We start from the raw sequence: 13,146 nt of genomic DNA, 5'->3' as shown, positions 1-13,146 counted from the left end.
ACTATTAATGTAAACAAATGTTTAAATCTTTTACGCTTTCGCTGTAATCTTCCGTCCCGTTAGTGATGATTCACCCTGTATATATTTCCCTCTTCATAAATTAACGAAATTCTCATTAGAAACTAGAGGCGTATATGATTAGGTATAAACTAATATTCGAAAACAAGTTACCATTGACAAAACGATTATTTTAATCTATATACCATTATTTATGAAACCAGAAAAAGTGTAAATAGAATATATTCTATTGTCACTGCGATGAATAACAACCCGCATGATGTATCAAATTTATATATACAAAAAAAAGGTTTTTATAAAGTGAAACAGACACGGTCGTTGATATTTTGTGTTTGAAATGTTTTTCCTCTATAAATATAAATATCTATTATACAAGGCTCACTATGATTACATGTTACGAGAATGTGTATGTATTATATTTTTAGACATTTTTATGAGTATTTTTAGTACGTTTTAGCATGTTATTTGCTTATTCAGGTATCCTCTTTGCTAAATAATATGGTTGGTGGTGACTTCTGACAATCGACGCTTCTTCGGCTAATTCAAGTTTAACTCTGTAATGTTCTTCGTAAGTTAGATTTAAAGTGCACTTTTACTACACTTACTAACACGAATTATGGTCCAGTGAAATTTGCTCGTTGTTTTATAATATAAACATTATTTTACGATTCGTCATTTAGTACTAGCTATATATTTTTGATGATGCATCATAATTTGTATGTCATTCATGTTATTAAAAAATATCTAACGGTATTTGTAGACAATTTGTCTTGTGTTCCTTCTATTTTTACTACTAAAAGCCGGTCCAGAATATTTGACAGACACAGAGTTGTTTTCCGCTTGTTCATTCGGTGCCAAACATTGTTTGGGGTGACTCATTTCGCTTTAGACATCGCTTTGTTATTTGTGGTTCAAGCCGAGTGTTTTAAACTTCGAAAGCGGTACCTATTAACTAAGGATTAATGTTGGTTAGATTTGCATCATATGTAAAAATTAGATTTTGATTGATATAAAATATTATATCCAAAAGTTTTAAAAGCAAATCTCAGTTATAGATTGATTTTTATAAGTTTTAACTTCATTTTAAGTCGACCTGTCACACTCTAGTTATATGTTAGGCTATAATACACTACAATAGAAGGGGTACCCCCCGTTAAAATAGGCAACGTGCCCTCACTACTAGAATTTAGGTTTTGTCATTTCCTCCTTCCCCACAGTCTGACACACGCCTATCTAACTCATACAGTGTGACCCACTTTTCTAGCTTCAACTTCCAGCATCTTTCACTCTTACCTTTGTCGTTGGTCCAGCTGTCTTTCTTCCTCTTCCTTTTTCTTGATCACTGCACGGATATAGCTGTGTATGTTAGTCCAACCTGATTTATTTTCAATCATTCTCTCAATCATTTCTCCCACTGTAACAAAATTCACACCTGTCTCTCTCTCTCCATTCTGTTGTACAGTGTCCGAGTATCCACAGTATAGGCACTCATCTGTATCAGACTTTCCGAACCTAGAGAGGTAGGCCCTAAAACACCCGTGTCCTGTGACCACTTGCGTCAGGAAATAATCCAGTCGCCTGTGGTCACAGTCCACCCAATCTCTTATGTTCGGGATCAGCATTTTCGTCCACTGTGCCACATCTTCCGTGTTGTACCATTCTTCTTGCCATCTTTCAGTTGACCTTTCCCTTTCCTGTCTTCTCTCGGCGACAGTAAGGTTTGGGCCTCTTCTCTCATATAACTCTTTTCTTTCCACCGCCAAAACATGCAACGGAACACATCCAGTGATGGTCCACAAGGCTGCCGCAGACACAGTCCTGTAGGCGCATGCCACTCGCAACAGACTTGTTCTATCCACTTGTGTCATGAGCCTCCTATAGGCCGTTATCTCTACCGCCTTGTTCCAGACTGGTGCCGCGTAGAGGACGATTGACTGTACAACACCGTGTAAGACCCTCCTCCTTTCGGATTTGGGTTCCCCAATTTTGGGCATCACCCTCCCCAACGCAGCTGCACTATTCGCAGCCTCACTACTAGAATTTAGGTTTTGTCATTTTTTTACGTTCTACGTGATTAAAAAATAAGGCTCAGCGCAATTTTAACCTTCCACCCTCCTCCCCCCACCACCCAATAACGTAATTTTTTCGTTAATATTTTTTTTGGTGGGTTGCAATCAATTCTTTTGTCATTTGAAGAATCAGAAATATATCTTTAATCTTAACTGTTTTCTAGCTGTCAACGGAAAGGTAAAAAATGCCGATAATGCAATATTTATTATAAAATTACATTATGAAATTTTTTTTAGAAATAGGTTTTTAGAACTGCAGTTTTCTTCTAAAAATAAATAAAAGTATTTGCATTTTGCGACGTCGCTGTTAACAAATAAATGTTTAGCAAATACCAGAAGTGTGCCCTTTCTGTTAGTTACATGTTACATCCAGCTATGCATCCGGAGGTGATGAATTATAAAAATAGGATTTAGTGGATTCGTCCGTATAGGACTGCGATCATTTCTCGGAGTTTTATTGCAGTAGATACATCGGTAGTCATATAAATACATAATAATATGAAATAGAATCGGAAAACTGCAGCAAACCAATCCCAAACTTTCTATATGTTTTATAGACTCTTTATGTACACCTTCAGAATGTATACAGGGTTTCCCACTAGAAATGGACATAACTAAATATTCTCAGCTTCAACAAAAAATTAGGAGAAATAGGAAGCTATCATAAATTGGTATTGTGCAAAATCCGAATGAAAACACATATATGTGATAACAAAACACCAGAATACACCACAAAGATAAAAGTCGAAAGTTTACAGAATGACACTATAAGATACCTATTCCAAAAAAGAATAACCGAAAAAAGCAGAAACACATAGATCACAGTAAGTGAAGGAGTAGAAGAAAGCTGGGGAAAAATTAAGTCTAATATCTTAGCCTCGGACAAGGAAGTTATTGGTGAAAGTAATATAAATAAAAATAAATCGTTCCCAAGGCGAAGAACTCCATGGTTTTGTACATGTACAGGTGTGAAGGAAAAATGTAACGAAAAAAAAAAGCTTACCTGAAATACATGTCAACCAAAACACAAGAGACATACCATAATTACAAGACAATTAGAAACAAAACACACGCACTTGTAAGAAAAATAAAAAATGATTACTAGGAACGCTTTTCGAAAGAAATGGGACATGATTTTTACGGTCTGCAAAAGGAAATATGGCGCTTTATTAGAGGTCAAAGAACGGAGGTAAAGGAACTAATAGAACCAAAACACATAGAAAAGGATAGTCGGTTGACTACCCAAAAAAGCTCTATGCAGAGGAAGAACAAACGACGATGAAACCGGAAACACCAGAAATTACCACAAATGAAGAACTTAATATAAATGTACTGGAAGTTCGGAAAATACTTGAAAACCTGAACAACAGAAAAACAGCAGGTAAAGACGGGATACCAAACGATTTACTGAAATATTGTGGAGCAGCAATGATAGAACAATTAACAATATTAATTAATAAAATTATAAAACACAATAAAATACTAGAAGAATGAAGAACAAGCGAACTAATTCTACTATTCAAAAAACGAGATAAAAAACAGCTAGAAAACTACAGAGGTATAAACTTGTTAAATACTCTAAAACTTACAACTAAAATTTTACAAGTGCTAATAAATCAGAAGATAAGTTTAGCAGATGAACAGGGTTCTCGTAGTGGAAGATCGTGTACAGATGCAATATTCGTTATAAAGAAAATTAATTAATATTTAAATGGGAATAAGCCACAATTAAAGGTTAAAATACATTTATTGACGTTTCAATTTTTTTTTCAATTCAATTATAAGTAAAGTCGTCCCAGGAACGCAACTCAACAATATTAGCAATATCATTTTAAAGTCGTCTACTTTAAAATGTATAATGTATGTCTGAATTGTCAATATAGATGAGTCAGATAAAATTAAATTATTAGAAGAATTTTTCACTAAGTAACAAAAACAAAATTTGTTTAATTTACTAATGTTTGTATTTTGAGAACGATTTCCGAAGTGGAAATTGAAACGTCAATAAATGTATTTTAACCTTTAATTGTGGCTTATTCCCATTTAAATATTAATTAATTTAAAATGCCACAAGAAAATAGCTTCAGAACAATATAAAGAAAATTACTGAGAAATCACTAGAGTATAATAGACCAGCATTTCTGTGTCTGATTGACCTAAAAAAAGCGTTTGGTAGAGTAAGACTCAGAGATGTAATCCATCTTCTCTATAATAGAGAAGTTCTCTTAAATATTATAAAAACTATCGAAAACATCTACCAGAACAACAAAACGGAAGTCAGAATCGATGGACAACTTACAGAACTTATATAAATGGCAGCGGAATAAGACAAGGGGATTCATTGAGCCTCATGCTCTTCAATTTAATCATGGGTGAAATCATCAAAACGTTAACAAAGGAAGAGGATACAGAATGAGAAGCAAAGAAATAAAAATACTCTGTTACGCAGACGACGCAATATTGATAGCCCAAGATAAAGATAGTCTGCAAAGACTGGTCCACAGATTTAACATAAGAGTGAAAGAAATTAATATGACAATCTCATCTCACAAAACTAAAACAATAGTAGTCAGCAAAGAACAAACCAGATGAAAAATAGAAATTGATGGCATCAGTATTGAACAAATAATGGAAATAAAATACCTGGGAATTAAACTGTCTAGCTATGGAGACCTGGACAAAGAAGTGATAGATCAAGTACAAAAAGCAAATAGACTGGCAGGATGCCTTAATAACACTATATGGCGAAACAGACACATTAACACTGAGATGAAATCAATAATTTATAAAGCCAGTGTAAGGCCAATAATGATATATGCGTCAGAAACATGACCCGACACAGCCACAACGCAAATACTGCTAGAAATGGCAGAGATGGGAGTACTGAGAAGAATTACAGGAAATACGCTGATAAATCGAAAGCGAAGTGAAGACAGAAGAAAATGTAACGTACAGTATACAAATGAATGGACACAAAATACAACAAAAGAATGGAATAACCACATAAGCAGAATGGAGGAGACCTGTGTCGTCAAAATAGCATTGATAAGCTTTGTGCCCTCCAATTTTTTAAAAACTGACAGGACCCTGGTCTTCCTGGCCTTTCGGCTATACGACCATTAACGAATACACTGCCCCTACGAGTCCGACACCAAAATGAAGGTGCCACGTCACGTACGCCAGGCACGTTTCGTGGGGCTCCACCTTCCCCGTACTACCTGTGTTGCGATTACCTCACCTACCCGTTATCCCCTCCCACGGGGGGATAGGTGACGTAGGCAGAGGAATTTCCACCTCACACGTAGACAGGTCGCCGCCGAGGATCTCTCCTCTACCACTCTTAAATCTTCTGACGGGTACGTGCCGGGACACCAACACCACGCTTGACACAAGGCCAAGAGAGGTGTGTACTGGTCCAGCTCGTTCAACCTCGCCTGGTTTTCTTGGAATGAGAGTAGAGTGGTCCCACGAGAGTCTTGTCTCGGATACTAGGAGTGTAGGCCGGTGACCGTGACGCCTAAGCGTCCGTGTGCGTTTCTACAAACCCGACACCTCAAGCGACGGCTCTCCACCTCTCAATTCCTGCCCATTAGTCGCCTCTTACGACAGGCAGGGCCTTCTGACCTCGGCCGTATTCTTATGTCCGCGAGCCGAACGGAGGCGTTATGTCAAAATAGCAAGAGGTAAGTCACCAATCGGCAGAAGAAGTATCGTAAGACCGCGCAAAAGATGGAGTGATAACCTTCCATAGAGGTATTAATCCGCCAATGAACAAGCAGAATTGCTTATAAAGAAGAAGAAGAAGAAGAGACAAAAAATTCTCTGATTGTACCATTCTCTTCGTCTTTACCTACCCCATCTGATTACATCTTGTATGCTATATTGTTTCCTGATGATGTTGTTTCTTATGCTGTCAAATTAAGGAAGATTGTACCGGGTAGTAAAAAAAATATGGCCAATGGTTTTTTTTCATTTTCAACTTTAACACCATTAATTATGGAAACAAACAATATTTTACGTAGGTAATTATTTTTTTGTTCAAAAGTCTGATTTTGTGTGAAACATCTGTACAATGTAATCGCATACAATTTTCTTCGCCTTTCGCATTATCCATGTTAGTTTTTTATGCATTAAAATATGCAAGAATTCACCCAAAAGTGTGGGGTACATACGATTTAGTGTTAGACAAGTACTAGATTATTTAAGTTAAACCGTATTACATTTTTATATTTATTGAAATTAAAGACTTTTCTCAAGATCTTAAAATTACAATCTTATGGGTAATTCCCGTTGAATGAGCATAATTTCACTGGACTAAAAATACTAATTCACCGCTTAAGCATACCAAAGTAGCTAACAAAAGTATCACTTTCGTTTTATATGAACAACGCCATCGGAATTTTTATTATTATTACTTACTCTTCGGTTCAGGCATTGCATTGTTCTTAGTTTCAACTGGACGGACATACTTATCGTGATTTTATAAGGCTACTTAACAGTGTTACATCCGTGATATATAAACAGTTCTCTAAGTGGGCTACCCATTGTTCTAGAGGTTATATTTATATCTGTAATAAATTAGAGACGGTGTTTTATTGAATGGATGGCGTGTTCCAGGACAGTTATAGATGTATTTAGTTCACCTGAAAAATAGTCGTAAAAATTAGAAACTGTTAAAGGTTAAAATAATACCAAACATCAATTAATGTATGATGTATGTTCACTGTGAGAAAAATCTTCTTTTCTTCATGTGCCACCTCTGTTGTCATGTATGTCATAATTCTAATGACCACTCCAACTTTCGAAGCAACTTTTAAATATTTATTTTGTTCTGGATTATGAGCCGCAAGATACCCTTCTTCTTCTTCTTCAAGTGCCCTGTCCGTTGCGAACGTTGGCTATTTAACATGGCAATTCTGATCTTGTTTGCGGCGCTTCTGAATAGTTCGACCGATGTGAGCCCGAACCACTTCCTCAGATTTTGGAGCCACGAGTGTCTTCTCCTGCCTGGCCCTCGCTTACTGTCTATTTTTCCCTGGACAATCAATTGCAGTAGACGGTACTTATCGTGTCTCAATATGTGGCCTAGATATTCAAGCTTTCTTTGTTTAATTGTATTCACGATTACTTTCTCCTTTCCGATTCTTTGGATTACCTCTATGTTGGTGCCATGTTCGGTCCAGGATATACGAAGAATGCGTCGGTACACCCACATTTCGAATGCTTCTAGTTTTCTCGTGAGCGTCTCCGTCAGCGTCCAGGCCTCCACACCATACAGTAAGATCGGAAAAATGTAGCATTTAACTAGACGTAGTTTTAGGGGAAGAGACAAATCCCTGCTTATGAGGAGCTTTTTCATATTGCTAAATGCTGCTCTAGCTCGTTCTATTCTCGCCTTAATTTCTGTGGCCTGTTCCCATTTTGCATTTACGTTGGTGCCAAGGTACACATAAGATTCTACATGGTCAATTAGTATGTTACTTATCCGTAACTGTCGAGCAGGCTGTTGCTTCCTGCTTATCAGCATCCACTTTGTCTTCTTGAATTTGAGGCTCAGGCCGTATTCCTCACTAACTGAATAAACTCTTTCCATTACCTGCTGTAATTCGTCTATGGTACTGGCAAGGATCACCGTGTCGTCGGCATATCTTATATTGTTCGTTAACTCGTTCGTTTATTTTTATGCCTTCATTTGCATTTTCCATACATTTGTTAAATATTTCTTCGGAATAAATATTGAATAGGAGTGGGGATAATATACACCCCTGACGGACATCTCTTTTGATCTGCACACTTTCAGTGAGTTCGTTGCCAATTTTTGCTCTTGCTGTTTGACCCCAGTATAGGTTTGCCACAATTCGAATGTCCTTGTCGTCAATACCTGTCTTTCGCAGAATATCTATCGATTGTTCATGATTGACATTGTCAAATGCTTTTCTAAAATCCACAAAGCACAAATACACGTCCTTATCAACGTCTCTACACCGCTGTATAAGCACCTGGAAAGCGAAAATTGCTTCTCTAGTTCCAAGTGCTTTCCGAAAGCCAAACTGCGATCTATCAATATTTGACTCACATTTATCATATATTCTTCTATGAATGATCTTAGTGAACGCTTTAGTGACATGATTGATCAAGCTTATAAGCCGGTAGTCATCACAGATCTGGGCATTTGGTTTCTTCGGGATTGTAATAAATGTTGACTGCAGCCAGTTCTCCGGGATTTTACCGCTATTATATATGTTGTTAAAAAGTTCAACTAGATTATCAAGGAACTGTTTGTCTGATTTACATAGGATTTTTAATATTTCGCAGGGTACATTGTCCGGACCTGCTGACTTATTGTTTTTAGATACCCATTTGAAAATATTCGAGATACAGTAGAACCTGGGTTATCCGTACTCCATGGGACTGGACGTGGCACGGATAATCCGAACATGTATATCTTATACAGCGTGTTTCATTAATAATTGGAAATATTTTAACTGTAGATTCCTACTAAGGTTTAACCCAAATCACTTAACTAAAATGTTGCTTTTTACTGAGTTACAGGGTTTTATTTAAAAATTTAAAAACTATTTGTAACCAGTACTTTAAAACTATTTGACATATCCTTGCCATACTTGGCAAAAAGTGTAGGTATTGTACACCCTATTTTCAATCAATCAATCAGTTTATTACGTTCTACGCCGTCTTCTGATTTCCAGTCTCCATTTATCTCGGTCGTTCCAAAGGTTTTCTTCAACTCCCCTCTCCCTTAAGTCTTTATCGATTCCTTCTCACCAACTTAATCTCGGTCTACCTTGCTTTCTTCTTCCATGCGGTGTCCAATTCAATACTTTCTTTGGTATTCTGTGTTCATCCATTCTCTGGACGTGTCCATACCATCTTCGTTGATTTATTCTGATGTCCACTGTTATATTGTCCTTTCTATGTCCTATGTCCTTTCAGTTGCCATACCTCACTTCCATATGTAACAATGCTTTTTATAATGCTGTTATAGATTTTGTGTTTGTTTTCTTTGGAGATTGTTTTATCCCACAGTACAGTGTTTAATTGCCGGATGGCTTGTCTTCCCTGGTTATTTCTAAGTTTAATTTCTTCGTCTAATTTGTCATCGTTGGTTATTTGCATGCTTAAATATTTGTATTTTTGACAGTGATTTATTTCTCGCTTCAGTTTTCTTGATATTTACTTCTAGCTCCCATAGTTCGTATTCTTCGATAAGTTTACGGGTCATATATTCGAGGTCTTCATAGTCTTGGGCCATCACTATCTGGTCATCTGCAAAACTCAATGTGTACAATATTGCGTCATTTAGAGGAATTCCCATGTTTCTGCATTTTCTTCTCCACGTCTTCATCGCTTGCTCCGAGTAGATCTTAAACAAAGTAGAAAACACGCAGCATCCTTGTTTGAGTCCTTTGCTGATAGTGAAACCCTTGGATATCTTCCGACCTTTCTTTATTTTACTTGTGTTGTTCTTGTAGAGGTCTTGAACAGCCTTGATTAAGGTTACACTAATATGTATTTGTTTTCTCCAGAGCTTCCCAGAGTTTTTGTTGTGGCACACTATCATAAACTTTTTTAAGATCTACGTAGAGGAGATGTATTGGTTGATTTCGTGCTACTTTTTTTTCGATTAGCTGAGTAACAGTAAACAGATGGTCAATAGTTGATCTACCTGCTCTAAAGCCAGGTTCTTCGGCCTCCAGATCACAGAATTCATCTTCCATTCTCTTTTTGATAAGTTTTCCGTAAACTCTCGAGCCAAATTCTATGCCACTGGCAGAATTGCTATTTTCGCGCAATTTTTCGCTTTACGTTGCTTCAAATTTGTACATACAGGGTGGCAAAATACAAAAATTCGCACGTGCGTCCATAAAGTAACGCATCAATTCATTATTAGCTAAATACCACCTTCGTATGATGACATCATTACCATTTTTTTAAAGGACCTCTTTTTTTTTCAATCTATATTATTTCCTTTGCCGAGTTGATTCCAAAAATGTATAAAACGTTGCTACAAATTGGTGCAGGGGCAAAATGCAAAAATTCCAAGTTAACTATCACAATAATAAATTAAGGATAAACGTAATAAACACATTAACTTAAATTACATATTGTTATACGCTACTTTACTATTATGCAATTACTGTGATACATTAACAGAAATAAACAAACGAAAATTTACAGTAAATGTTCAAATAATTGTTCTCCATTGATCGTGAGACAATGACTGAACCGGTCATTACTTTCGTCTTTAACATTCTGTAGCATAGCGGGTATTATGTTCTTTATTTCTTGTCTAATTCAGTATTGTAGTTGACGGATATTATCAGGTCTGCTTGTGTAGACTTTAGATTTTAAATAAGTCCATAAAAAGAAATCTGATTGGTTCAAATTAGGTGCTCTAGGGAGCCATTCCACTGGTCCCCTTTTTCCTATCCACCGTTGTGAAAAAGTTCTGTTCAAAATGCTCCGCTAAATGTGGCGGTGCACCATCTTGTTGAAACCAGATTCTGCGTTCTAAATTAGTGGACATTTGAATATCAGGAAAAAGCTGGATCAGATCAGGAAGTAATGATACTTCTGTTAAATTTTCATAAAAAAATATGGACCAATAATTATTGTGTTCCTCACAATACCAGCCCATACGTTCGTTTTTTGTAGTCTTTGCGTATGGGACACTTAAATCCAGTGTGGATTTTCATACGACCAATAACGGGTGTTTTGTCGGTTAACGTGACCGTTAAATGAAATATTGCCTCGTCCGAAAATAAAACGTTATCAATGAAATTTTTAGGTTGTTTCATCAAATACTCTCAGAATTCAGTTCTTCGGTCAAAGTCGTCTTCAGCCAATTCATGGATAAGACGTACCTTATAAGGATGGTATTTTACCTTATTAAAAACATTTGATACTGAAGACTTTTCAATACCAAAATCCCTAGATAATTCTCGCAGTGTACAGTGTTAATTTTCTACTGACACCAAAATTATGTCTTGTTGAATATTTTCATTAATTTTTGGCCTACCATGATTTGCTGCATTCCTCATATGGCCTAATTCTTTGTATTTTCGCTCTTTTCTGCTTACCTTAGATTGTGAAATTGGTTCAGGATCTGGGTGTCTTCCATGAAAAAATCGGCATACTTCTTGTTGAGTGCGCATCTTATCGCCAATACCAATCATCATTAATATTTCAATCCTATCACTTTCGGTTAAATGCATTTTGTAAAAAAAGTTGCAAATGATTGCTTGAATAGTTTTCACGTAAACGTACCTTCTGTAAAGCGTAAACAATACGGATTTGTACTTTAATATTGCTGAGAGTTTTTAACGTCAAATTAAAAAAAAATACTGTAAACATTAAAAATATTTTTATGGTTCAGGGGCTTGGATTACTAATAACAGCTGCTAGAACATATAGTAGTTAGTAGTTGTATAACGATATGAAATTTCATTTAGTGTGTTTAATACGTTTATTCTTCATTTATTATTTGGAGAGTAACTTGGAATTTTTGCATTTTTCCCACTCTGTACCAATTTGAAGCAACATGTTATGATTTTTGGAATCAGCTCAGCAAGGGAAATTTGTAAATTGAAAAAAATGGGAGTTTTATTAAAAAAAATGGTGATAACGTTATCATGCGAAGGTGGTTCACCGTGTATATTAGATTATAATTTGAAAAAATAGTAAATTAAAATCAAAAATCGACCTGTTTCGGTAATTTGTAATAATGTTGTTTATCTATAATTTTATGCGTTACTGTATGGACGCACCAGTAGCGCACCTAAAATTTGTCTCTGGAGGGGGGGGGGGTTTTGGTTAGGCATCGAAATTTTTTTATGATGCTACCTTCATTTTGAGTCCTTAAAATGTGTGAGTAACAGGGCCCTGGGGGGAGTTTTAAACCCCCAAAACGCCCCTGGGTGCGCCATTGTGACGCACTTGCGAATTTTTGCATTTTGCCGCCCTGTACCAATTTGAAGCAACGTGTTATACATTTTTGGAATCAGCTCAGCAAGGGAAATTTGTAAATTGAAAAAAATGGGAGTTTTATTAAAAAAAATGGTGATGACGTCATCATGCGAAGGTGGTTCACCGTGTATATTAGATTATAATTTGAAAAAATAGTACTTAAATTAAAATCAAAAATCGACCTGTTTCGGTAATTTGTAATAATGTTGTTTATCTATGATTTTATGCGTTACTGTATGGACGCACCAGTAGCGCACCTAAAATTTGTCTCTAGAGGGGGGGAGGTTTTGGTTAGGCATCGAAATTTTTTTATGATGCTACCTCCATTTTGAGTCATTAAAATGTGTGAGTAACAGGGCCCTGGGGGGAGATTTAAACCCCCAAAACCCCCCTGGGTGCGCCAATGGGACGCACTTGCGAATTTTTGCATTTTGCCGCCCTGTACCAATTTGAAGCAACGTTTTATACATTTTTGGAATCAGCTCAGCAAGGAAAATTCATCAATTGAAAAAAAAAATGGTGGTTCCATTAAAAAATAAGAATGATGACGTTATCATACGAAGGTGGTTCACCCTGTATATTATAATTTGAAAAAATAGTAAATTAAATTAAAAAATCGACCTGTTTCGGAAATTTCTAATAATTTTGTTTATTTGGCTAATAATGAATTTATGCGTTACTTCATGGACGCACGGTATAAGACTAATATAATGTGATGGGTAGCTCTTTCGGGGCGACAGACTCAGTAAAACACAGGTTGAAAAAAAAAATAAATCTATTAATTTAGCATATATACAATAAATAAAATAAAATGAATTCTACGCCGTACGTACAATAAATAAAAATGAAGTGAATTCTACGTCCCCGACTGGGTCCCGCGATGAATGAACTCCCCGGCGAACGTCTATATAAAAAAAGAAATTAATTATTACTAATAAAGAAATGAAATAGGTGAAGTCGATCACACGCAGACTTATGCTCGTTTCCGCTTCAATTCAGCGGGAGCTCCGAACGCACTCGCAAATAAAATATTCGGCTGTGCAGACCCACGGTAATGTTCAATTCACAGTACCGA

General features: G+C 36.3%; 1 protein-coding gene across 2 annotated transcripts in view; it reads left to right on the top strand.

Moving 5' to 3' along the window:
- Nucleotides 1-13,146, top strand: part of LOC140449698 (uncharacterized) — a 174,920-nt gene that overhangs the window by 114,370 nt on the left and 47,404 nt on the right. The window contains exon 3 of one of the 2 annotated variants that reach the window (XM_072542996.1): nucleotides 496-586. The exons of the other annotated variant lie outside the window; for it this stretch is intronic. Within the exon in view, the coding sequence (XP_072399097.1) occupies nucleotides 496-537 (42 nt within the window). The 3' untranslated portion in view covers nucleotides 538-586. The remainder of the gene's footprint in view (nucleotides 1-495; nucleotides 587-13,146) is intronic. 2 annotated transcript variants of the gene reach the window in all.

This window comes from Diabrotica undecimpunctata, chromosome 9 (assembly GCF_040954645.1).
Source record: "Diabrotica undecimpunctata isolate CICGRU chromosome 9, icDiaUnde3, whole genome shotgun sequence".
In the NCBI taxonomy this organism is placed as follows: domain Eukaryota; kingdom Metazoa; phylum Arthropoda; class Insecta; order Coleoptera; family Chrysomelidae; genus Diabrotica; species Diabrotica undecimpunctata.
This window is presented reverse-complemented; position numbering and strand designations above follow the sequence as displayed.